Source organism: Vanessa cardui, chromosome 2 (assembly GCF_905220365.1).
Source record: "Vanessa cardui chromosome 2, ilVanCard2.1, whole genome shotgun sequence".
In the NCBI taxonomy this organism is placed as follows: Eukaryota; Metazoa; Arthropoda; class Insecta; order Lepidoptera; family Nymphalidae; genus Vanessa; species Vanessa cardui.
Window position 1 is genome coordinate 3,175,520 of NC_061124.1, and position 27,116 is coordinate 3,202,635.

Below are 27,116 nucleotides of genomic sequence, written 5' to 3' on the forward strand. Positions count from 1 at the left end.
AAAGTAAAATCAGAGGATATGATTGATGAACACTTTGATATTTGTTTAAATCAAAACCATCGCATACAAATTTTTCACATCTAACAATGCAATTTTTTACTCATAGCCAATAATACAAGCCAGCATTGTTGTAATTAAATTAAAAACTTATTTATAATTATTATGTATTAGTGTCACCCGCGGCTTCGCTTGTCTTTTAAGGCGTTTTAGGCAAAAAGTAGTATATGTCCTTTCTGGAAATTCATGTTTGATTCATAAACTCGAACTCAAATTCCTTTATTCAATATAGAAGCATTACGCTTGCTTATTGATGGTCCAATTAAACACTACCACTGGTTCGGAAAAAGGAACACCCTGACCTGAGAAGAACCGGCGAAAGAAACTTAGCGCATCGTTTTTTTTTTTGTCAAAGTAATAAGATGCGTGAATAGAAATAGCCAGGAGGCCATCGTTTCATTCCCAAAGTGTGCTATCAAACATAAACCTTTCGCACACAAGCGTTCCTTAACAATTTTTTTAAATTTGGAAACAGAAGCATTTTGAACGCTTTCCGGGATCCTGTTGTAGAAGCGTATATAGTAGGATACAAATTAGATGTAGCATCGGAAAATGCAATGGAATGAAATGAAAACCGATTACTGCCGACTTGTACAACCAATAGAAATAGCTCCCTATCGCGCCATTCGACGCTATTCGTCGCTATAGATTCTCGCGTCAGAGAAAGCAAGTGCATGTAAATCCACGTGTCAAATTGACGAATATATTAGGTCATATGATATTACAAGTTATGACGTTTGTGCAAAGATCATATTCGCATGAGAAATAAATATTGATAATTTGGGATAGCGTACTCAATTCGGATGTGATCGGTTTTACGAATTTTGCCGATGCGACATCTAAGTTGTGTCGTACTATACATTGTCATACTCTATGCAGTCGAGTAACAGGAGTAACAAGATTGTGTTTGCTCCTTGTAAAACATTAATATTTTTCCGTACATACCAAAACATTACAAGATATATATTGAGAAGCAACAGTTAATATCTTAATTTCTTTAAATTTATACTTGAATGATTCCTTGGCTCCTAGGTTATAGATTGCGCGAATAGCCCTCATATCAAATTTCATTAAATTCGTACAGCGGTTTGGTCCTGAGAAAGTTACTTTCACATTTATATGTATTTTGTTCTATTTAATTTACAACATCCACAGGGTCGCAGATGCCCATGCCTATTTTTTCATTTTATATTAAACATTTTGGCGTTTCATATTTTATATTTTTTACTTAACATCAGCAAATCAGCAGATCTTCGCTGGATTTCATTATTGTATTGTTATATACATTTATTTGTAGTATTTGTAAATTTATTCAATAAGAAAAACGAACGAATGCGATGCAAAATCTTGATCCATTTTTACGCCCGAAAACGGCAATACACAAAATGCATTGTAATTTTCCGTCCATATTAGTTATATTGAATCACCTATGTGTAACAACCCGCATTGGAACAGCGTGGTGGAGTATTCTTCTAAACTTCTCGTCAAAATAGAGGAGGCCTTATCCTATTAGTGAGAAATTTACGGGCTGTTACTATTAAATTATTATATTATGCTTTTTGATCTCAGATCTCGTGGCTGATGGTGCGCTGTCAAGCAGAGGCGGAAGCAAGCGATGCAGCCGTCTCAGTGGCGTGGCATGCTTTTATGTTGTGCTAGTGCTACCCCAAATTCAAGATAATGAAATTACGTATTGATAATCTGCATTAGTTTAAATGTATTCAGAACAATATTATGTTGTGCACAATATAGCACTATCATAACTTTCCAGCCAGTATTCGAAACAAGTCCGAAATGTAGGTACTGAAGGCTCCTCAGTCCTTTGTGGGCTTAAAAATCATACAATTCGTTGTTATAAGCTATACCATTGGGATATTAATGTAGTATTTTTTTTAATTATCTACGAATACAAACAGAGGTACAAAATCGATTAATATTAAAATTTATGCAATGTAGTTCAATCATTATCAGCCTGATTTTGTCCACTGCTGGACATAGGCCTCTCCAAGTGCACGCCAATGTGGTCTCTCTCCGGTATCCAGCTGCCTGCCTAGCATTACCTGAATAGCATTTTGGCAAGGCAAAATCTTTATACATCTTCATATAAATATTTTCATGTCGGTAAAACCACAAAACTTAACGAGATACCAAATTGAAATAAAACTAGTTATAACGGCTTTGAATCGCGTATAATATTAACGGGTAGAGTGTACCCGTGACCACGAACGCTGTAAAGTGCTCGAAACGTCGGGATGTTAAAAATAATTAATATACGCGATTCAAATCCGTTATAACTAGTTTTATTTCAATGTGTAATAATCGCGAAAATTTAAAACAACATTATGAGATACAAAATTCCTTTTCTACGATACGATATTTTCTACATTATGAGATACCAAATCTCTTTTCTATTTTATCCTTCTTTCTCTTTTTACCATAAATGCTAGACTTCAAAATACAGTAAAAAGAAACACGAAAAGCATATTTTGCCAAATCCAGTATCTGTACGTCCAATTATTCCAATTCTGAACAATTTGTACACGTTGAAGATCTACATTTAATCTACGATTCTCATTCTCGAGCGGTTCTGCTAGTGGCATCATCGGATCACACCATTATTCATATCCTACTTATCTTATAAATAGCTCAGATGGTGATGCTGGCAGAATCTAGATAACTAATATACATTTACAAGATTATCTTTTCTAAGGTAAAGTTTATGGTGAAGATTTCCAATTAAAAAATGATGTTATAAATGCTTTTATTTCTCCACAAATATTTACTTTTATGTTTGGCAATACTATTAGATATCTCTGAATTTTTAAAATATAAATTTAATTAATAATTAAGCGTGACGTAGCAAGATGATGAAACTATAGGAGGTAAGGAAGATAATATTATTTGATTTGATTAACTTTATAGAACGATTAGATAAGTTTGGTTTAAATTATTTTTATCAAAATGTGATTTTTTTTCACAGAAAATTTATCAAAATAAAAAATATACACCTAACATAATTTTTTCCTTAAAATACACCTTGCCTGTTAGTGTACTACTAATTAATAAAGGCAAAGACAAAAAGATCAAATTTATCAAAAATGATAAAATTAGAATATTTTTGAAAAGCAACGACTGATTGGGCATTTTAAATTCTCACCTAGCGTATTTTGAAACTCTCTTTGTGTCAAAATAAATGTAATTACACTATTTATATCACCCCTCAAGATACAACTATACGAAGTATTGTTGTTTTTTGAATTTTCACAAAAGTTTTCAATATTAAACTACATTTCAATTGATCATACTGATTTGACAAAAGCAAAGTGATGTCTTTGCTTTTTGATTCCATACATGAGACAGAGATAGCGATAGTTAATTTTATATTAAATTAATTTAGTGTTGTCATCACTTGCATGTTTGTTAAACAAATGTTGTTTTTATAGTAAATCAAACAAGGTCTATTTCAAATCAAATTTATTTTGTTCTATATATAAAAATATTTTCTTATATCTAAAAAATAAAGAATAGAATATCAATATAATACTTATTTATATATTATAACAAACGTAAAGTTACAAATTATTGGACGCAATACCATTCTCTCTTTCCTTCAAATTTTTAATATAAAAATTATTCGGATCCAGTCAGACCTGCCTTCTCCTTAATTGCGACATTCACACCTCTCTTCTGATAATAAAATATATATAATTGCAAAATAAAATCAAAAGTTTACCTCTTTGCCTTACAATCTTTTTAAATTTTAAAAATCAATGTATTTTTTTTTAATTTTTGACAAATACTAAAGAAATTTTTGTAAAGTACAAGATCTTAATAATAAATCCTATTATTATCAGTTCAAAACTTTTTAGAAGAAAATCATAAAGTATGGAAAATGCAACTTGTTGTAATTTAAAATATAATGAAAAATGATACGTCAAAAACAAAACTATTAATATAATTCCAAAGATTCAGAGATGAAAATATGTCTTTCATGTTATATAATCTGTCCTGTGTTGACTTCAAGTTGCAATAATTTTTATTCCATAACTTTACACATCAAGATAATGTATATCGGCGTTTTGCGTTGAGAAAATAAACTGAATCACATATATAAATCTCAAAACTTGATCTAAACTAAGAGCTAGTCCACATTGGAGATTTTTCACTTGTAAAAAGTTGTAGTCAAATTTGAAAATGTAAAGACCAGTTTGACCGACCAAATTTAATTTTCAATTTTTTTTATTATCTGACGTAACTTAATAATAACTTTACAAATTATCCCAAGTCCGCACAAATGCATTTTATTTCTTTACACGGTATAATGTAGTAAAAATCTTCAATGTGTATTAACTGTAACGTAGCGTTCATGTGGCACATAGTTTTCAAAACATTTTATTATTATTACTAATATTATATGAGCTCAATTATTAAAACTAAAACATAAATCGAAGTACTTGTGCCCTTATGATACTATTTAATCTTTAAAAACTATTATTTATATTAACTTGGCTTGCATTGTATTGTATACTATTTACTATTTATATAATTAAGGGAATATCTAGTTTGTTGATATGACATATTATTAATATAAATAGCCCTGTTTGTGTATTGTGTAAAAAAAGGAAAATCTACTTTTGACTCTGCATAAATTTTCAATTTATACGTATAATCAGTTCTAACTGAATTAAAAAAAATCTTTAAAAAAAAATTTCAATTAAAAAATTCTAAACTGTATTGTAACTTAGTCTACAACAGTTTTCTTTTATCTATGTTACAATTATGCTAAGATATTTTACTACTATTCTTAATACTAAAATTTTATTACTAAAATAATATTTTCATCAAAAACTATTGCAACAAAACAAAAGATATGCTTTTAGCAATTTTTCTCCTAATATAATGGGCAGTGTATTACTGGTTTCGATAGCTGTCATTCATCAGCTACATAAAGTGCGTAAACGAAGCATAAAGTTTAAAATATACATTTTTTTTATCAAACGAAAAAATCTTTATGCCAAGTATTGCACGAAATAAAAATTAAAAAAAAATTATAAGTAAACATTCATATATATACATTTTTATAATAATTAAAGACGGAAAAACATATTTTAATTCCATTAAGGGCATGTAGATATTTATCTTATAGACACTCAATAAAACAGAGCTAATCAAAGGTTTCACCTTCTCACTTAAACTAATATAAACATTACATTATTCATTAAGTAACTTAAACGAAATGGCAATGATTACAATGGGCAATATTTATCCCGCCTATGGTTATAACTTAACCAAATATATATTTCTATATATAAGGATGTCTAATTGAAGACATTGATAAAAGCGTTAAAAATATGCACACCATGTTTATCTGTTGACAATAATCTTGATTGTCTGTGATAGTTACACTATTCTTTTCTTTGCAAATCTCTAAAGATTTGTACACGATTGAAAAATCATAAATTGACAACTGTTAAAGCGGGAAATCATTAAGCTGTATAGTACATGTCTTTGCCATATTGATCAGAAAAATTAAGCAAAGAATTAAATCTTGTTTTCTGTCGTTGACAATCAGAATATCAGGATTGCAATTAAATAATATTTTTTGGTTAAGTTATTAACGCTAAGGTGTACTATACTTAATAAACACCTTTTTTTTTTTTAAAATACATACAATTACAAATCCTAAGACAGTCACAGACCGTCGCGTATAAAATTACAAAAATTACATATGTCACTTTTTTATAAGTATCCAAATCTAGTTTTTTTTAATATCAACATCATTTACATATAAAAAAAAATAAAAGACAACAATATTCTCTATCATATACATTGACAGAATAATTTGCGCTCAAGTAGCGTTTTTAATCGCCGTAACAGATAAAAAAAGAAAATTTAAATATATACATTGGATCGACAGCGGTTGTTGGCAAGTTTTTTTATGAATTATCGTTTTAAGAAAAACCTCCTTTGAATTATAAAAATATGAATACGATGGATTTGTATATTATTGTCATCGCAACAATTTAACATTGCTCATTTTTTTTACGTTAAAAATTGGTATTTATTTATGGTTTGATATAAAAAGGAAGATCGTTGGAAGTTTATAAGTGTTCATTTTCGCACACAAATCTTATAATTTCTGCGACAAATCGATAAGAATCATTCAGTCAGTTCATTTTATTGTTATTAATTGTTCCCGTCGCCTTATTGATAGAATATTCTAGTTAAATATGGCAGTGTCTGTTATTGAGATAATCCCATTACAAAATAATACGAATACATATAAATACATGCTGTAGAGCACGAAGGATTTTATGAGAGCAATAGATATATTAAAAAAATAAATGCATTATAATATCCGAGTTTACAAAATTACATTATAATTACAAAATACACTTATACAAGCAAATATTTATATTAATGTTCATGAAAGCAGTCTTTGATTCAAGGCCAAATTATACTTGGGCTTAGTTATAAAAGGCAATATAGTGATATCACTTCAGCGTTACTTGTCTTTCTTGAGAACTAATGTTTACAAAATTCGAAGTAATTATGCTTATAGCATTGTTATCTTGAGCAATGTTTTTCATCCCCACTCCAAATGGTCAATGGTCGCCTCTCAGAAGTTCCATGAGGAGATTGAAGCTCGGACCCTCACCGTCCTTGCCCTTATTAGCCGGGTTAAGCATTTCCTTTCCGACTTGCATGAAAAACTGCAACAATGTGAAAAATTTTACTCAGAGTGACTGAAATCACTTTTTTGGGATTTGTGGGTAGGTAACAATCACTCATTAAATATACTACCGCTTAACAACAGTGCCCAGTATTGCTGTGTTCCGGTTTGAAAGGCAAGTGAGCCAGTGTAACTACAGGCACAAGGGACATAACATCTTAGTTCTCAAGGTTGGTGCACCGGTATTGTAAGGAATGGTTAATATTTCTTATAGTACTATTGTCTATGCGCTGTGGTGACTTAACATCAGCGAGCATTTAATCCGTCCGCCTATCATAAAAAAAAAGAAATTGTGTTTATGTAACTGAAAAGCTAAGCTGTACAAAATAAATACATTCAATACTATATATTAAAAGTAACACATGTAAGTATGCTCTACTTTATACAGCCACATATAAAAACTATTTCGATTAAATAAAACAGCCTAAACCTATAAAACTAAAATATTTAGATTTGTTAGGACTACAAGGCATTGTTTGGATCTCGTTAAATATTAAAAACCAACTAACGGTCACGCCTTTTGATTCATGTGTTGAAAAAATGTTTTTTTTTTTTTTTTTTAATTAACTACAAAGCGTCGTTACCTGGCAGGTTCGTTGTAACTCGGGTATACGAAGGAGCAGTTCGCCAAACTTGGCGGGCGTGTCGGGCGAGTGCGTCGCGGTGTACGCCTGCAGCGCTGCGAGCGCTTTCTCTTGGGACGCTCGCACTTTTTCCGCTTCACGCAATTCCGGTGCGTCTGAATACAAAAAAATGTTTCATACAAAACAATATATATTTTTCTAAAGTCTCTATTCTGTTTATAATAATTCAAGAATCATTAAGTACCTGTACTTATGTACATTACATTAGTATCCATTACATAAGTCATCATTCTCTGCCCTTATCCCAATATTATTTGGAGTCGGCGCAGCATGTCTTATTCTTCCATACTTCTCTGTCAGACGTCATCTCACAAGTAACATTATTTCTAACCATATCCTCTTTCACACAATCCATCCATCGTTTCCTTGCTCCTCGAAAACTCGCCCTCTACCTTTATATCCGTCCACATCCATGCTCAAGGTAGTAGTGGTAGTAGTATCCAGTACATAAGTAAGCTAATATAATTCTTATTTCTATAACGAGAGTAGATGATAATAAATTTAACATACAATAACAAACATCTCATATTATTTTGTTACGCCTATCGGATTTTCTTGCACATACATAATTATAAAAAAAAGCATTATTTATGACATTTTTGTTTTAATTCTGTATTTTGAATATTTACCTGAAGTGAGTAATACAATAACTTTGAGAGCGACGTATTCATATCGGTCCACTCGCAACCTCCTCAAGTGATCCGTGAAACTCAGCATTCGTTCTATGCACGGTGTCAAACCATACCTACAACAAAAACGATGATTATATTATTTTCATGAGAAATGAAAAAACTACATGCATAATAGTAAATAGTAGACTGACGCAATCATGTATAATCTGTATTTAGTACAAAAACCAATCACCGAAGTATTTTAATGTAATAAATCTTTAGAGTGTATCAGTAATTTTATATCAAGTTGTGAATGTTCTAAAAAGTATGTATATTTTCCTTTCTAAAACTAAAATACAATATTAAGACATCTTTAACATAGCGTTACAAAGATACAAATTAATAGATGCACAAAATGTCACTTCAAAGACATGTGCGACTAAATCCTAAAGAGGGATCGCCAGGATAATGAGAGATTAGGTCAATAGGCTAATTGACAATGCGAAAAATAAATTGTGAATTATTGTAATCAGTGTATATTATGACTTTAAAAATGGTTATTTACTAACGAAACTTGAAAATAATACTTAATTTATTTAAAAATCCGTAATTAAAAGTGCATTTTTTCAAACGACCAAAAAGGCTACTGATTGGCCGGGCTTATGATGAAGTCACTTTCTTGTAAACCTTGCTTTTCTACTATATGTACCGCAGATTAAAATACAAGAAAGTGACGTCACCGACCCCATTGCAGCGCCATATTGTCCAAGTAGCTATTTTGCGCGCTATTTAAATATGGAATGTTTAATATGACATTTTTCGGCAAATATGTACTAGAAATAAAAAAAAAACAACTTTTACCGGGTTCCTTAACTTCTACTAAATGATATAAAATTGATTTTAAAAACCAGTCAAATAGCCTATTGCGCCATATTGTCCAAGTAGCGTTTTAGCGCGCTATTTAAATATGGAATGTTTAATATGATATTTTTCGGTAAATATGCCCAAGAAATAAAAAAACAACCTTTACTGGGTTCCTTAACTTCTACTAAATAATATAAAATAGATTTTAAAAACTAGTCAAATAGCCTATTGAGATAAAAGCGTGACTGACTTGGCGCTCTGGTGCAGCGTGATCCCGCGGCCGCCGCCCACGCGCACCTCGCCCGGCGTGCTCACGCCGCGGTAGCAGCACGACAGCACTAGCAGCTCGCACCAGCTGTTAATCAGCAGGCAGATCTGGTCGTCGATCTGAAACAGACAACCAGTGACAACCGCTACTGGAGTAGAGCTAGCTTTCATTGATACAAATACTGTCAATAATTTTGATTTATTTATTCATATAAGAGTCGAGACGGCCCAGTGGTTAGAACGCGTGCATCTTAACCGATGATTGCGGGTTCAAACCCAGGCAAGCATCGCTGGAGTACAGGTAGCTTTCATTGCTTTTATCGATACAAATACTGTCAATCATTTTGATTTATTTATTCATATAAGAGTCAAGATGGCCCAGTGGTTAGAACGCGTGCATCTTAACTCAAAAACTAGTATAGTACTACACAACATAGATGTAGCATCGGCAGAGTAGAGTAGAGGTAGCTTTCATTGCTTTTATTGATACAAATACTGTCAATAATTTTGATTTATTTATTCATATAAGGGTCAAGATGGCCCAGTGGTTAGAACGCGTGCATCTTAACTCAAAAACTAGTATAGTACTACACAACATAGATGTACCATCGGCAGAGTAGAGTAGAGGTAGCTTTCATTGCTTTTATCGATACAAATACTGTCAATAATTTTGATTTATTTATTCAAATAAGAGTCGAGATGGCCCAGTGGTTAGAACGCGTGCATCTTAACCGATGATTGCGCGTTCAAACCGAGGCAAGCATCGCTGATTCATGTGCTTAATTTGTCTTTATAATTCATCTCGTGCTCAGCGGTGAAGGAAAACGTCGTGAGGAAACTTACATGTGACAAATTTCATAGAAATTTTGCCACATGTGTATTCCTGTTGTTGTTGTATTCATATAATATAATATGATCCATTATGTCTACCGAAGCAAACATTAGTTATCCATTTCGCGCATACGCACAACAGTTAAATAAATTCAAAAGACGTTTTGGTTTATTTAACATAAATGATCAAATAGTTTAGCTCTTACGCTTATCATATTTAAATTTATTTTAAACATGTCCGCCACTCCGAGATTATTAAACAATTAATAGAAGTTTCAGTTTCAGAAGGTCATATCACAAAATGTCACAGCCTAGTATTAACATCACCAATTTTATTATATTATTAAAAATGCTTACCGAAATGTTTTTAAAGAGCGGCAAACTCTTGCACCACTTGACGATCTTGTATAGCCTGTGGTCCGCGATGTTGCACAGGTCGGCGAGGAAGTCGGCGCTGGAGTTCTGCGCCGTGATGCCGCTGGCGGCCAGCAGCGGGTTGGCTGACGGGCTGCCCGACGACTTGCTCATCCGGCTCAGCTCCGACTCGTTGTATTGCCACAAATGTTCCACGTCCATTATTTCCTGAATTATCAAAGTATAACCTCAAATTACATTCTTTAAAAACCAATACATAGTATGAAACGACGTCGCTTATCGCTGCCTGTCAGAGACAGAGAACATATAACCTCAAATTACATTCTTTAAAAATCAATACCTATTATGAAACGACGTCGCTTATCGCTGCCTGTCAGAGACAGAGAACATATAACCTCAAATTACATTCTTTAAAAATCAATACCTATTATGAAACGACGTCGCTTATCGCTGCCTGTCAGAGACAGAGAACATATAACCTCAAATTACATTCTTTAAAAACCAATACATAGTATGAAACAACGTCGCTTATCGCTGCCTGTCAGAGACAGAAAACATACATAGGGATGTATGTTTAGATCTTTAAGATTACGCTTTATATTTTATTAGAAAGTGTTTTGAGAGGATTATTTTTGTATATAATATATGGACAGTATATATAGTAAAGAAACTCTGATAATTTTAGAAGTTTCTAATGTGATGTCGTTAATAAACATATTCTGTGTAATATCAGTATTGCACCCGTGCGAAGTTGCGATGGATCGCTAGTGTAAAATAAGCTCAAAAACTATAAAAATTAAATAGAGTACATTAAAAAAATAAGACTATAATTACTTGTAATAATGGCGGTATGTCAGGCGTGAGTCGGCTGTTGCTTGATTCTCCTCGACTGGTATACGATCCTGGACCATTTACCTGATAAGAAAAATAAATGTTTATTAACACCACTATACGTACTAGAAACAAAACAGATACAAAAAAAATATCAAAATAGCAAGCATCTTATACATTTATCCAGCACAACCAAGGAGAAAAAACGAATAAGAGCTTAAGACAGATAGATAGAAAATATCTGTATAATAATTTATTTCAGTAATAATGTACATTGTAAATAGAAAGAACGACTTTAAATAATGTCGCTGCATTTAGTATAGTACGACGCAACTTAGATAGCATCGACAAAATTCGTAAAACCGATCTATACACAATTTGTTTTTCTGACGGTATCATTAAAAAAATATATAATATCACTGTGTCATGACTCATTTATTTATTTTCCAATCAAAATACTACAAAAACAAAAACAGCCTGTAAATTCCCACTGCTGGGCTAAAGGCCTCCTCTCCCTTTGAGGAGAAGGTAAAACATATTCCACCACGCTGTTCCAATGCGGGTTGGTGGAATACACAAATGGCAGAATTTCTATGAAATTTGTCACATGCAGGTTTCCTCACGATGTTTTCCTTCACCGCTGAGCACGAGATGAATTATAAAGACAAATTAAGCACATAAATCAGCGGTGCTTGCCTGGGTTTTAACGCAATCATCGGTTAAGATGCACGCGTTCTAACCACTGGGCCATCTCGACTCTTGTTAGTATATGGTATAATGGTAATAAATAGTGCACCCGTTATATTACCTGAAGTGTAACACGATAAGGATTCACGTTTCTTTTTGTCCTACATGCAGACACATTTTACATAATGCATATGTAACGCGTTGCGTTCTAACCACTGAGCCATCTCGACTCATCAAAGTACTAAATACGTCATAAATAGTCTACTAGAGATAGGTATAGTTACGTGTGCACTCACGCAGGTGAGGCTGGAGGCGTGGCGCAGCGTGGCGGGCGCGTGCGCGGACAGCAGCGAGCCCGTGGACGCCGCGCCCGACAGCGTGTACGAGCACTGGTACGTCGAGCGCCCGCCGCGCGTCCTGTCTTCCCGAATCGCTGTAACGCAACATCCATGTTCATACAACACTTTATTACAACAACAACAACAACAACAACTCCCTTTTGAGAAAAAGATTTTGGAACACATTCCACCAATGCTGTTTGGTGGAATACACATGTGGCAGAATTTCTAAGAACGTCACATGCAAGTTTCCTCGCGATGTTTTCCGTCACCGCCGTGCACGAAATGAATTATAAACACAAATTAATATTTAGTAGTGCTTGCCTGCGTTTGGACCCGCAATCAAAGGTTACAATGCACGCGTTCTAACAACTGAGCCATCTTGTCTCTTAGTTAAAAAAGGCTGGATTTAGGCTCGGGTTTCATCACAGGACATTAATTATTGTAATGAACAGCGTTGTAAATCTGTTTATTTGAAAAGAGCAACTGTGCGAGTTTCTTGTCGTTTCTTCTCGCTAGAGCCTGCTTTCCGAAACGGAAATAATTAAAACGCTTCATTGTTAAATTTACTTGAATTAAAATGATTTGATTTAATTTGTTAACATAATTTACTTCCTGTATCAATAAAAATGTTTGTTTGTAGCTGAGTAGCACTTTAGGGTCATATATCATAACTTTATTAAGCACACAGAAGTTCTAAAGCTTTTCAATAATATTTACCTTCGAGCTTCATTCCACATCCCAAGCACTTGTCGAATCTGCAGGCAGGACACTTTTTCCTCGTAGCGACGGTGACGGGGCAGTTACCGCCGCGAAGACACATGTAGTTCTTCCGGTTCTGTACGGTCCGCTTGAAGAATCCCTTGCAAGACTCACAGGAGAATATCCCGTAGTGGAAACCGCTTATCTTGTCACCACAGATTGGACATGGGCTGAAACAAAAATTCAGATATAAAATGATCTTTCTAGAAAAATATTTAAACATATCCTCAGTTATTATTCTGTCTCAGACTCTAGACAGAGAAAGAAATAAAAGCACTGTTAATATATTTTTTTTATGGTATAGGTTGGCGGACGAGCATATGGGCCACCAGATGGTAAGTGGACCCATAGACAATGACTCTGTAAGAAATATTAACTATTCCTTACATTGTCAATGTGCCACCAGCCTTGGGAACTAAGATGTTATGTCCTTTGTGCCTGTAGTTACACTGGCTCACTCACCTTCAAACCGAAACACAACAATACTGAGTACTGTTATTTGGCTATAGAATAACTGGTGAGTGGGTGGTACCTACCCAGACGGGCTTGCACCAACAATAATACTGTAATTTTCTCTCCATCAAGTTTGCTAACATACCTATTAATCAGTTGTTGTCTGCTTATACCCTGGTGATGATGAAGGCGTTCATCAGTTGTATCCGTATCTTCGTCGTGGGCAGGTGAAGCGGGGAAGACTGTAGCCTCGCGGTATACCACGTGAGGATGTCGGCCCTAAAAAAGAACCATTATTTTATTTTTGTTGACCCACATTGGGCGCCATTACTTAGAACCTCGATTTCGTTACTATTCCGATTCGAGAAAGTGTCTATCCAATGTGCACAGACGAATAGGTAACTTTTAGGTTAAGGTTGGTAACTTCAATTTATAAGGGAATTTAATTCGGTGACTCGACCTTTATATTACTCAACGCAATGTATCGGTAGAAGACGTGGAATTAAGAGATATTTGAAACATTTGTTTAACTTTTAATTTAAGATTAATTAATACTAATGAATTTGCTAAATAAATTATTTAACTTAATATAATTTGATACGAATTGTTCTTTTTTAAATGTTTTATCGAAACATAATTTAACTCTATATATTTATAGCTAGACCCACATCGGGCGCCAATATAAAGGGTCCTCAATTTCATCGACAAAAAATATTGAAGCTATAAAAATTAACAAAGAGCTCTGCCTTTATTGTTAATAATGACGCAAACATTGATAAAGTTATCTTGTCAAATAGTTTCAGTTGACTCATACCTGAACTGGCGAATGAGTAGGTGAGAACTCAGAACTGTATGAGTAACACGATGAGTGCGATGCGTCGCTGTTGTTGCGAGAAAGAGATGGCGTATAGTGACGAGACGGACGAGGACTAGCTGAAGGACTACTGTATACGCTGGAAAATAAATAAAAATAATATCATTTTTTCAAGAACCATAATTGTTAGGTCTATAGGAAATATTACTCATTTCTTAAATAGCCAACTAAAACGCCACGAACATTGGAAACTAAGAGAAAACAGAAAGACAAACTGATTATTCAACACTTCCGGTTTGAACAACAACAACAATGACAACTATACTAGGTGGTGTGGTTTAACGATAGAATAAGTGCGTGTTACCTGTACAAACTATTTACAAAAAGACCTATCACCCAGTTAAAAATAAACTATGAATAGATTATATGTAAATTATGTATGAGCGTTTTGATGATTGTACAAAGAAAGTAATCTTACCTATGCGTGTACATAGAATGTACGGCGGAATCCGTACTGGCACTGGATTGGACCCGAGGCAGCCGGCCTAGCAACGGCGACCCGTGGAGACCTAATAATTTGTCCATACCCACTGATGGCTCGCATTTTAACTCTGAAACGAGAAAATAAATGACGTAAGTTTTTAAATAACGACTGCAATAATCTATACATATAATAAAATTGGAGTGTCTGTGTATTTTTAACTCAACGCATATGTATGCATACACGGTACATATACCAAAATAACATTATTTACAATTTTTGTCTGTCTGTTTGTTCCGGCTAATCTCTGGAACGGCTGGATCGATTTTGACGGGACTTTCACTGGCAGATAACTGATATAATAAGGAGTAACTTCGACTACAATTATATATATATTTTTTGTTCATTTCAAACGCGTACAAGGTCGCGGGCACAGCTAGTTTAATATATAAGAAATTATAAAAGGCGATCGTCAAAATTACAGAACGTTATATGGCGCATATAACGTTCTGTAATTTTGACGATCGCCTTCTGCGTTTCATGTTTGATTCTCGAGAATAGTTCTACTGCTAACTTTTTCCACTTACCAGATAATTGAGTTTCTTTCTTGATCGTCAAGTTCTGAACTTCTACGACTGGATTTTGCATGAGCTGTGCATCGTACTGGTCAGACATTGTCGACTTAGCGCTGCTAGTGGGCGATGACGGTCGTCTCGCGAGGGATAGCGACGCGTTGTCCGTTAGTACTGATATCTGTAAATTATGACATCTCAATGTAAGAAGACGTTTCTTGTATGGTACAGTGGTGGATTGATAATGACATCTTATGTACTTTTCTATCGACCAAATCTGATTTAAAAAAAAATATAAGAGCTACATATACCAAAACTGTAAGCTTCTGTTATAGCAAGGGAAGTTTCATTAAACCAGGTCATTAATTTAAATGGCTGTTTCGAAAATGTATTACTCAATATACTAATTTTTCAAATTTCATACAAATGTTAAAAACAAAATAAATTCGCTTCCTCATGTAACTCAGTATAGTTTAATATCTAGTATCTTTTTCCTTTTGATCAACTATATCATTCCAGAGTGTTCTGGAAAAATATAATTGGTCTTGAAATCATTGAGAATAAAGGTAGTCTTTACCCTGTTCATGCTGAGACTCCGCTGGTGCGATTGCAAGGGAACTGTGTATTTAAGGTCCAGGACTCGTTGGTCGTCCAAACTCTGAAACGCTTCTAATTTGAGAGGATCTTCTCTGAGTATCTCTGTTTTGATGGTCACGTTTCGAAGAGTGTCGATGGAGTCCCGCGAGGATTGTAAGTCGAGTGAGCTGCTGTTTTCATCTGAAAATGATCATTTTTAATTTAATTCACAGTTTCTGTAATTGAGGAATATGAAAACTATGCAATATCACCAATTATCACCAATGAAAAACAACTTTTCCTGCATAGAATTCGTAATTCCGCTCTATGCTCAGATCCCTCACATAACGGGACAAAGCCAGGGTTGAATCCCGAGGTAGAATCCCTATTTACATACTGATTGTTCACGTTCTTTCACGCAAACTGAACAACTAACGTATGGTACTTTTTCATTCAGTCACAGTATATGTAACGGGGTGTGATTTGGTGTGAATGAGACATGTTTGTGCACAGGATTAAAGTCAGAACTGTAAAGTTTGCTGTGGTTCCTTACCATTGTTGACACTGGTGTCGATAACCATTTCAGAGTCGGAGAGTTCCCCCTCCCAAGACATAGGACGTTCTTGTTCCGAATTCTGTTCGCACTGTCCACTTGACGAACGCTTCTTTTTGTTTCTCATGTTCACCTAGAAGGGAAAATATTATAATGAAAAGATAATTATACCTTTAAACAAGATAATCATAATATATTTGACGACCTCCATGGTCGAGTGGTGTGTACACCGGTTTTCATGGGCACGCCACTCTGAGGTACCGGGTTCGATTCCCGGCCGAGTCAATGTAGATTACCATTAGTTTTCTATGTTGTCTTGGGTCTGGGTGTTTGGGGTACCGTCGTTACTTCTGATTTCCATAACACAAGTGCTTTAGCTACTTACATTGGGATCAGAGTAATGTATGTGATGTTGTCTCATATTCATTATTATTTAAAATTGGAAGTCCGATTACAAAATAGCTATCTGGGGTAGGTAACACAAAAACATAACCGGTTCTAACAGCATTATTGGTAACGGGGAATAAAATTTTGAAAATCACAGTAACTCATTCATCGTTCTCACTCTTTAAATGTTTGGTAGTAAAATAATTGATGAGTCAGTTTTAGAGCTAGGCATGTAACAGCCTGTACATTTCCCAATGCTAAGATAAGGCCTTTTTTACCATTAAGGAGAGGGTTTGGAACATATTCCACCACGCTGTTCCAATGCGGGTTTGTGGAATACACATGTGGCAGAATTTCGACGAAATTAGACACACATGTAGGTTTCCTCATGATGTTTTCCTTCACCGGCGAGCACGAGATGAATTATAAACACAAATTAAGCACATATATATAGTGGTGGTTGCCTGGGATTAAACCCGAAATCATCGGTTAAGATGCACGCGTTCGAACCACTGGACCATCTCAGCTTGGCTAGCTAGACATGCTTAAAGCCTTATCACTATTTTGACAATACTTCGTGTAGCAGTAGTCTTCTGATAAACGAAGTTTTTATTTACTTTGGTTAAGATTATATTTAGATATATTAGATTATATTATGTTACCTCATACTGATGTTGCGTGAAATCGATTTTGGAGATTTCAGCATCAGTAGAATCCTCATCATGGGGCTCTGAAGAAACGCTGATGCGTACTCCACTCGAGCTGTAGGAGAACTGACCTGGAAAATATGAATCATATAAATTATGCAAATGCGTTTTTATAATTTAAAAAAAAACTTGTGATGTGATGAAAAATATTTTGATATTGTTCATCAACTCGATCTCAATCCTAGTTCTTTCATTATATGCGTTAGTATTTTACAGGTTTTATATTTGTCATTTTTATTTTTAGTATTGTAAAATCTTACCGTTGCTAGTTTCAGGACCAGACATGCTGATGGTTGTGACGGAGACATGTCCCCCTTCAACCTTCACCGCCTCCTCGCTCGACATCGCGGTATTCATAACCACGAAAATTACAACTCTATCATTACCCGCAAACAATCGATATAACGCTTGTTCACCTCACTACACTATAAAGCACCATGCGCGAGCATTATTGTCTATGTAAAAAAAAAACTTCCAAAAATACTCGTTCGAAAATATTTAACTACGCTTGTCTTTATTGCATATTTTTTTTTAGAAAAATATTTCTTTATTATCCATTAATCATCTTGCGTCTCTGGTCGTTTTTAAGGCATCCGTGGGAATCAGTCTTGAGATGTCCCGCAGGGATACGGAATTATATTCACATAGTCTTTGTCCTTCGATGTCGGAAAAGCGGAGAGCGTGTGCTTCTTTCAAAGATACCTGAGGAAGTCGACAGGAACTCGATGAAACCAGCATCTTGTTAATCTGCGAATAGAAAAGATCGATTAATATTAATTCATTCATAAATAATCATATAATAGTAAAACTATGATAGTATGATTATTTTAATAAACAGTAAGTACTTGAGCAGAGATTAATAACAACAAAACGTAACGCGCTCGACAAAGTTCACATTGAATACAGAATCGGTGTAAAGCTGTCGTTTCAAAACGCTGTGTTTGTGTACACGTACGCGAAGACACGCATAGGGCCGTCGCGCCGCGGCCTTGCGACGCACCCAGTGTTGTGCGATAACGCGCAATATTATCGATAGAACCGAACGACCTCCGAGTCATTGGCATTATGTTTACAACGTTCACTGCGACGCTCGGGCGCGATAACTCAGTACATTGTAAGCACTTACTGAATGAAATTAAAATTATCTTTTTTACATTTATTTCTCACATTCCCAGACATATATTTTTTTTTGTAATTTATTTCACTTTGAAAGCATGTAAGGTTATATAGAATTAATGTTTAATAAATAAGGAAATTAACAGTGAAAATATACGTATTTGTCGACAAAACAGCAGTCACTAGTACGAGGAGGTGAGTGGGGGGAATTGTGCGGCCTTCACGGAGCCGGTTGTAGCAGCCGGGCGGTCGCGAGCATTTCGCCTTTCGCGCGAACTGGTCCGCCGCTCCCAATACGAGCTAGTCACTCCAGTACTTGATAACTTAGATGAATGCTATGGCCTTAAGTTAAAAACCTTAATATTTCTAGGGAAAACTGTTTCCCGAGAAATATCGAGATGTAGACTATCGCAACAACTTTCGAAACAATGGCCTTTTTTAAGATCGATAAGTGGTTAATAGTCAAACAAAAAATGCTTTGATTTGATATTGAAACGATATCTTAAATGGTCGTAAACGATAGTCTAACGAAGGTTGAATGAACATAAAAGGATGGCTACATATCAAAGAGTGAAGACTGTCTGGCGAACCAATTAACGTCCAATAGAGTCCTTTGCCCCCAGACATTTCTCTGTTATCATTATCAGACAGACGTTGCCTTGGCAACCACGGTAATTGCCAATTGCATATTGCAACTAAAATTAGCATTACTTGAGAGATGAAAAACCAAGTACCTTACGAATAAACGGTCTTTTGTTTACTGTTAACGATATTAAAAAAAACTTTATTGATTGACATTGGAATTTTAAATTCACGAAACAAATAAACATAATCCTTTTATATATTGAGCAACGTGCTTATAATTTTGTTTATGATGCGATAAAATAAAACATGTGGTATCTCTCTTTTTCGTTTGCGATTTGGCGATAAAAGAACGGGACGTACGTATTTCGGTGTTTAATAAAAGTACGTCCGCTTAAAACATGGCGTCATCGCGGCCTAGACAAGGCCGAACGGTCATTTGTACGTCAGACGATCAGCTTTGTCTGTACAGTGTATTAAACGGATTACTGACTCGAACGACACGGAAAATTTTCGTATTATATTAGTAGCGATTTATTATTTAATTGCTTTGTAATTTATCCTTGTTTATAAAATGAATTACAAACTTACTACATATATATATAAGACATAAAAAATGTTATTAATGTTATAGCGTTATTGTTGTCATTTAGTATAAACATTTATTAATTGCAAACACATTGCACATAGCTAGCTTGCCTATGTGATGGGTAATGTCCTTGTGTTGTTCAAAGTTGTCGATGGACGCGAGACGAGGCGTCGACCGATAATTATCTTAAGGTCACTATATTATCAGCCTGACGTAAACATCGTACCATGCATTGCGATAATGTTCTTACCGAAAGTCAGGTGCACATCGTATTTATTTTTTTATCCAAATTCGAATTTCAATTCGATTCAATTCAAAATTGGAATATCTATTTTTTATTTTCTATCTGCAACTCGTGCATTCCAAATTCAAAAAGTCAGAGCGAATAAGTTAATCATTCGAAAGTAAACAAAATGTAAGAATCTCATTAACCGTCATTGAGATCAATGACTTGAGTAATTGACTTTGTTGGTACCGTCCGTGATAGTTGGTGTATTGAACTGAGTTTACGCAGACTGGTCGGTAAATTACAGTTCGATGTTTCCTGTGTCCTTGACCGCTATGATTACTGAGGTCGTCTGTCCCTAGAGTACGACGCACCCTGTCACCCACGCCGTCACTAAAATAGACGAGGTAAATACTGAATACAACGTGCTTGCTATCTGCTAACCAGAGGACAAAGAACTCCAACTAGTATGACGATTCATTCTTATCAAGGCCGTTAAGGTAATTCATGCTGGATATCCTTTTGGGGGTGATAAAGACGTAATTAATACATTTTCATTGAAACTTAACCGTTTGAATATGTAGATAATGTTTAATCATTTGTTTTATAATGAATCTATTTCACAACGGTCTTTACGTATAAGGTTTAAAACTAAAAGAAATATAAAATTATTTCGTAGGAGGTGAACGACTTATTTAATAGACGAGCCAGTCAGAGAACTCTTCTTGAACCACGACGGTTGTTTCTGCCAAATGGTTTTACTGTACCGAAAAAAACTAAGTGTATTAGTAAATTTGACAATTTTTCCATTATTTACTGTCATTAAATTAACTCAAATATAACGTTTGCAATAATATATTAAATAGAAAAAACAATAATAAAAGTAATAAAAGAAAATGAAATTAAAGTTTTTAATGAAGTCGTTTTAATCGTATTAATTTTATTTGATTAATGAGTGTTTTGAAACAATTTGTCATCGACTTTTTGTTATTGTAAATATAATTTATGCGATATCGATATATTTCGCAGCGCCAGACGACAGCTGTCCAAACGCAACGAACAAATAACGTGAATTGGAAACTCTACACAGAATGTAGTACACGTTTACTTTATGACTGGCATTTATTTGTTTTAACGCCGCCTGAGGTCGCGAGCGCTGCGTGTCGACAAGGTTTTACGATAAAATCAACGAATTGCGATTATCGATGTCGTAATCTGTCCTGTCACTGCACTAGTTGTAGGTTATTTGTGCGCTTTGATATATATTTTTTCATTATAATTACCGGCTTCAGTTCCCGGAAAGCTTTTTTATTACTTCGAAATTGATATTTAGTTTTTATTATAAATTTTTTATTAATAACAATTTAATAAAGCGACAATTATTTTAATAATAAAGAATAATGTACCTTAATATTCATTTTACAGCCTAAAAGATTTTTATGATTTTAAAAATCATTTATTTTTCCTTCGTTATGATTTTTTAGTAAATTGCTTATAGTAATTATTCTGTTACTTATCAAATATATACTTTTTTGTTAATACCTAATTTACAAAAAAAAAAACATTATATGAGTTTCCGCCTTAGATATACAATTCTGATCTAGTTAAGATATTTATCTAGAATAGATTAAAAGTAGAATTGTTAATTACATTCTTATAATTAGAAACCTATCAAAAGTGGATTATTCAATGTTATCAGCAAAAGAAAATCCAATAAACGGAAATTGCTTAAATATTTAGTAATTAATTAAATTAGTCTAATGCTTAGAATTAAACCATAATCATTATTATATACCATATTAATTTCTTGTTGCTATTTGGCAGCAGTATACCTGATGATTGGGTGGTATCTTCGCAAAACGGCCTTATATAAAGACCTACTAAGTATGACTACGCATGTTTCGAAGATTATTTTTTCTTCTCTTATTTACAATTTCATAATTGACAACACCACAGCAAAAGCACCAAAGCAGAAAAAATTGGGTTACAAACAGCATTGCAATGATACAATTTATACTAATTTGTTAATCTTTCTTTAATTTCACTGGAAAAACTCATTGTCTGAATTTCCCACATAAAAAGGTATGTTGGACTCGCCATTTTGGGTACCACCGCAGTACCCCGGAAAACCCATGAAAAAAAACATTGTTACCGTCTCCTACCTTGACGATTATTTACCTGGCCTATATAAAAATGTTTCAATCATAAACTTTTCTTATCCTATGGAGATAAAATCTTGAATGACATGATTTACTTGCGATGACTATGAATTTTTATATCGAGCATAATCTGAATTTATGGGATTGCCACCAGATGAACAAACATCTTTAATTTTTATATGAAAGATCTTTCATCTCTTTTTCGAGCAATCTGAGTATGATTTCGTTGAAAGGGACGGAAGTGCGTAACAGGAATCAAGGAAGGGCGCGCTGTTTGTTTCAACCAATGAGCACGCGCGGTGTTAGAGGTGTCTGTCAGATTATACCAAGATGCTTTCTGAGAGTATTGTCAATGTATTTACGTTGCTGTAAGTCTCACTCATTTTTTTTATTACTAAATATTTTATCAAATATTCCAATATGATAATACTACGCAGTGCCCTGTTACACACGTAAAATAGCGAATAAATAACTAATTTGCGAATAACAGCCTTAAATAAATAATTGATTGAAAAGAGTTACTCACAATATGAATGATTCAATCTCGTTTGCGATAAAGTGATTTCACGACTGTTTTCTCAAAAAGGAAATCTTTCATAATCAATGCATAACCGCATTTTGTAACGACCGGCGCGGCGGCGCTACCAAACGGTGAATACAATCAATTATGTATTTGTTAAACATGTCGTCTGTGTATACATTTACTGTATACAAGTCATATTTATCATTGTAATTGTTATTTGCAAGTATTAAATTATTTTCCTTATTAACAATTAACTATCATGAATGTATTAATAAGTAACTTCAGAATTTGACATTTATATAAATTTGACAGATGGTGGATCATTGCATTCTTTTTTTTTTATAAAATTTCTTAGGCATACGATCGAATACGAAGCGTCGTTTTCATTTGATTTTAGTGAATGAATGAAAAAGTTTAGAGATTATTTTCAATTGAATGGCAATAGATTGTGAGTATACAGCCATAAATTATCACGATTGTATTAAAATATTTTGAATTTGAAACCTAATAACTGGACAGCTCCTGCTTTTTAAAAAACATCAATAAAGAATAAACAAAGAAACAATAAACTGAATTATCTAAAAAGTAACTGGATATTTTAATAGTATTGTTTACAAAATATATACACAATTTAATCTGAATAAGACCTCGCGCTACAAACTAAAGGTTTAACTTAGCGAGTATTTCCTTTGACATTCGCCGCAATGGATTACTTTGATGACGGAGAGTTTGCCATTAAACGAATTTATAATACCATTTGCTTCTTTACTGTATCTTAAGACGGTATTGTCGAATCCGCTTGTATTGTCCATTAAATATTCGTATTTAATTTTCATCTCCGCCTGTCGTACTACGTAAGGTTGGCAGACAGCCTAACTCTATATATTTTACTAGTTAGAATAGTCAATTTACACTCGAAACCAGTCCGGTGGTACGTTGCTTTATCTTATTACGATATTTATTTTATCGGAGACAATTAAATTTATGATATTTAATGAGTTTCCTGTAGCTTTCCTTCTATCTGGGGGAGTGATTACGTCTATAGGCAGGGATGTGTGTAACAGGCAACGGGAAGCGCGCGCTATTTGAATTGACCAATAATCGCGCACGGTGCTTTTGTTTACTTAGATTTGACCAATGAGCGAGGCGCAGTGCTTTTGTTTACTTTGATTTGACCAATGAGCGCCTGCGGTACTTTTATTTACTATCATATACCAAGCCATTTTCTAAATGATATAACGTAAATGTTGCTTAATGCCAACATTATAGATCAAACTAGCAGTGCCTGTGTGATTTTTGATTCATAACTGAAAGGACCATTATGTACATATCCACTCATTATATACTTCTGTAACCAATACACTGTTTGCAGAGTTTTAATATTTGAGAATAAAAACAGCTGTAAAAACTTAAATTGTATAACCCGTTTATACAGTTTCAAAGAGACAACCCTAAATGTCTTACACTTTTTGTTATCATATCGTTTTTTATTTTCATTTATTTATCATGCGATAATCTTACGATGTTGTGTAACATTTATATAAGACATTTTTTTTAATTCTATTCTCTTGGAAAATGCAAAGGTTGAAGGTAACATAACATTCCAAATTTAAAAACGAAATGATTACATGTTTTTTTTTTTAATATTTTACGCAGTGGCACAGTAAGAAAAAAGTTTTAATATAATTCGTATATAAATTGAAAACTTAGTTTAAATATATCTCGAATTGTAACTTAATACTTGGAATCCATAAGTCAATACGCCAGCTAATGCGACTATAATGTCGCGCCGGTAAATGTAGTACACCTTGGCTTCAGCAAGAAATGTAATTGCTGGCTGGCATGTTACTGCATATATCTTGCCCAATTCGCATTTATCAGACTGTGAAATGTTGAACCGATGCAGCTGAGCCGTGCTGATACCTTCGTTTCTTAGAATCGTGACGATGCTTGCCATAATTAAAGTAAATACAACAAAAAAGTCCAGTTTTTTTATATGACAACATTAATTTCATAAATGATAAATTAAAAAGGTTTTTAGTCATCAGTTATGTGGTGTTTCTGAGAATGTTTAGTTTTATATAAATGAGTATAGGTAGCATCAAATGGTTTTTAACAAGATTGCTTAATTTTTTTTGTGATAATACTCGTTTTACGAGGATAACACGAATATTTTTCGAGATCATTTCGTTATTTCTAGGAAATTAATGCTCGTAAACAGGTAAGTTCGTCAGTGACAAATTTAATGACGAATAATTCCTTAGCACAGATTATATACATTTTTATATTCATTCGAAGGTTGCTAATTGATTGCTTGATTTTATATACTTACCAGTAGGTATGATATGTTTAGGTTTTTAGAACTTATTAACAGTTGTGACAGAAAAAAACGTATAATACCTAGTACCTAATTAAATAATTGAATAGTAAACGGTTTATCGTTTCGATTGAATACTGTATTTATAAGTGCAAAATAATTTAATTGTAATTGATAAAATAGGTATTGCATTATGACAAATATAGATTTTTCAGTCTGTACTAAGAGTAGGTACAATATGCACAGAAATGATTAAATGATCATTCAAAAAAATAGCTACATTCCAAATTTGAAATAGAACAGGTGACATTAGTATCTGTATTTTTTTTTATTACGTTTTTTAAAGGCTGAGATAGAGACGCGTTACAAACAGATATAGATATCTTAGTGAGACTTAAATACCGGTCATTTGACCTCGGCACTATTTACGCTACAGTTGCCCTGTCATTTGTCGCTACGCGGGAAAATTTTACTGTAACAGGTGATTTACGCAATAGGCCGAAAATGTTCAAATCTAAGTCCAGTAAACACTTTAAAAATGAATTTATACATTTATTTAAAAAAAATTAAAAACTATGGCTAATATTTGTTATTAATTTTAGATTCAGATACAATTTAGATCGATATTTGTTCGAATCTCTACATAGTATTGAACGAAGTTGCTTCCCTCTGCCTGTACAATTAGAACTTTTAAGCTCAGAACTGATCGCAACGGATTACATATATCATTAATAAATATTAAGATTGAATAGGAATGTTTATATGTATAACACTTACACATTATAGAAGAGATAAGCTGAGAATTGTAACTTGCTTAGTAAAAAGTTCCTGAATCTAAAAGTCACTATATATAGATATACACCTGATTGAACCCGTATGGATTGGGAATTGGGCCGCATGTATAGCTAGTGTATAAACCGTTAATTATTTTAATTTTTGTATACATAGGAAAAGTAAAATCCGTTAACAGAAAATGCCCCTAATCATATTTCAAAAATCGAAGACCTCGATTGATTTAGGAGCAATTAAAGCAAAACCCCACACAATATATATTAACTTGGTAAGTTAATATATATTGTGAATATATATTAACTTACCAAGTTAATATATATTCCTTGTAACCTTTAGTTTAATGTAGAAATTTACATCAAATAGTAATCATGAAACAATATTTTAGCCGAGTGTCTAATAAAATGGTTTTAAACATATTCTTCAATCTCAACTAACTGAATGTAATGAGTTTTTTGTGAATTCGATATTACGTATTTAAAAAAATCATTTTGATGATAATATTGTATGTTTTTTAACGATTAGTATTCAAACGAATAGTATTCGATATTGGCAAAGCATTTGACGAATTACGTGTTGCGGTTTTTCAAATAAAGTATTAAATATAGGCACTTAGTTGGCATTGTCAATACACATGTCTTCCTCTTTAAACTTCCTGCACACGATGGTACCAGAATTTCAAGTAGCAGTTTGAATTAAAAAATGTTTTTTTTTTCTTTTTTGTTTTTTAAATACGTTTCACAAATGGCAAAGAACTTTATGAAGGCTTCACTAAGTTGACTTTGACAGGTACACATAATTTTTTTAACACAGAAAAATATATCAATGTACATAATTAAATGCTCAATTACAATATAGGTTTTAATTTTAATTCTGTAATATTTCCCTCGAACTGCGAGAACGGAATGTTGTCTTTTGGTGCGCATATTGCAGATATGGGGTCAAAGCATTAATTAATTCGTATACCTACATTTATCTTACGGCAATGAATCAGAATATCGTTGATAGCCTTGTCGAGTCCGGTACTAACAAAAACTAAGGAAAGGAAATTCCTACTGACCATTACTATTTGTTTATATTTAGAACGGACTCTAAAATCGAATCTTGTGTTGCCATAACATGTAATGTCATCTTTATTTTTCCAATCGTAGAAGGAAAATAATAAACCAACCTAATATTTATGTATTTCATGCGATTTGCTAAAAGCTTACCTATATATAGCTTACCTTATTTATACAACATTATTCCACTTAACTACATATATCTACTTCA

General features: G+C 33.6%; 1 protein-coding gene across 2 annotated transcripts in view; it reads right to left on the minus strand.

Moving 5' to 3' along the window:
* Positions 1-3,843: 3,843 nt before the first annotated feature.
* LOC124542831 (nuclear hormone receptor FTZ-F1 beta) overlaps positions 3,844-27,116 on the minus strand; it is a 36,750-nt gene continuing 13,477 nt past the window's right edge. Inside the window, exons 1-17 of one of the 2 annotated variants that reach the window (XM_047120715.1) lie at positions 18,389-18,531; positions 17,804-18,290; positions 17,499-17,614; positions 16,450-16,582; positions 15,898-16,097; positions 15,336-15,501; positions 14,746-14,878; positions 14,268-14,406; positions 13,599-13,732; positions 12,959-13,170; positions 12,197-12,333; positions 11,217-11,297; positions 10,365-10,589; positions 9,160-9,296; positions 8,064-8,179; positions 7,375-7,529; positions 3,844-6,770 (exon numbers count right to left, since the gene is read on the minus strand). In XM_047120715.1, the coding sequence (XP_046976671.1) occupies positions 6,663-6,770; positions 7,375-7,529; positions 8,064-8,179; positions 9,160-9,296; positions 10,365-10,589; positions 11,217-11,297; positions 12,197-12,333; positions 12,959-13,170; positions 13,599-13,732; positions 14,268-14,406; positions 14,746-14,878; positions 15,336-15,501; positions 15,898-16,097; positions 16,450-16,582; positions 17,499-17,614; positions 17,804-17,900 (2,289 nt within the window). In that variant the 5' untranslated portion in view covers positions 17,901-18,290; positions 18,389-18,531 and the 3' untranslated portion in view covers positions 3,844-6,662. Of the gene's footprint in view, positions 6,771-7,374; positions 7,530-8,063; positions 8,180-9,159; positions 9,297-10,364; positions 10,590-11,216; positions 11,298-12,196; positions 12,334-12,958; positions 13,171-13,598; positions 13,733-14,267; positions 14,407-14,745; positions 14,879-15,335; positions 15,502-15,897; positions 16,098-16,449; positions 16,583-17,498; positions 17,615-17,803; positions 18,291-18,388; positions 18,532-27,116 lie in introns of those variants that run through there. The other variant, XM_047120714.1, reaches the window with a different exon arrangement.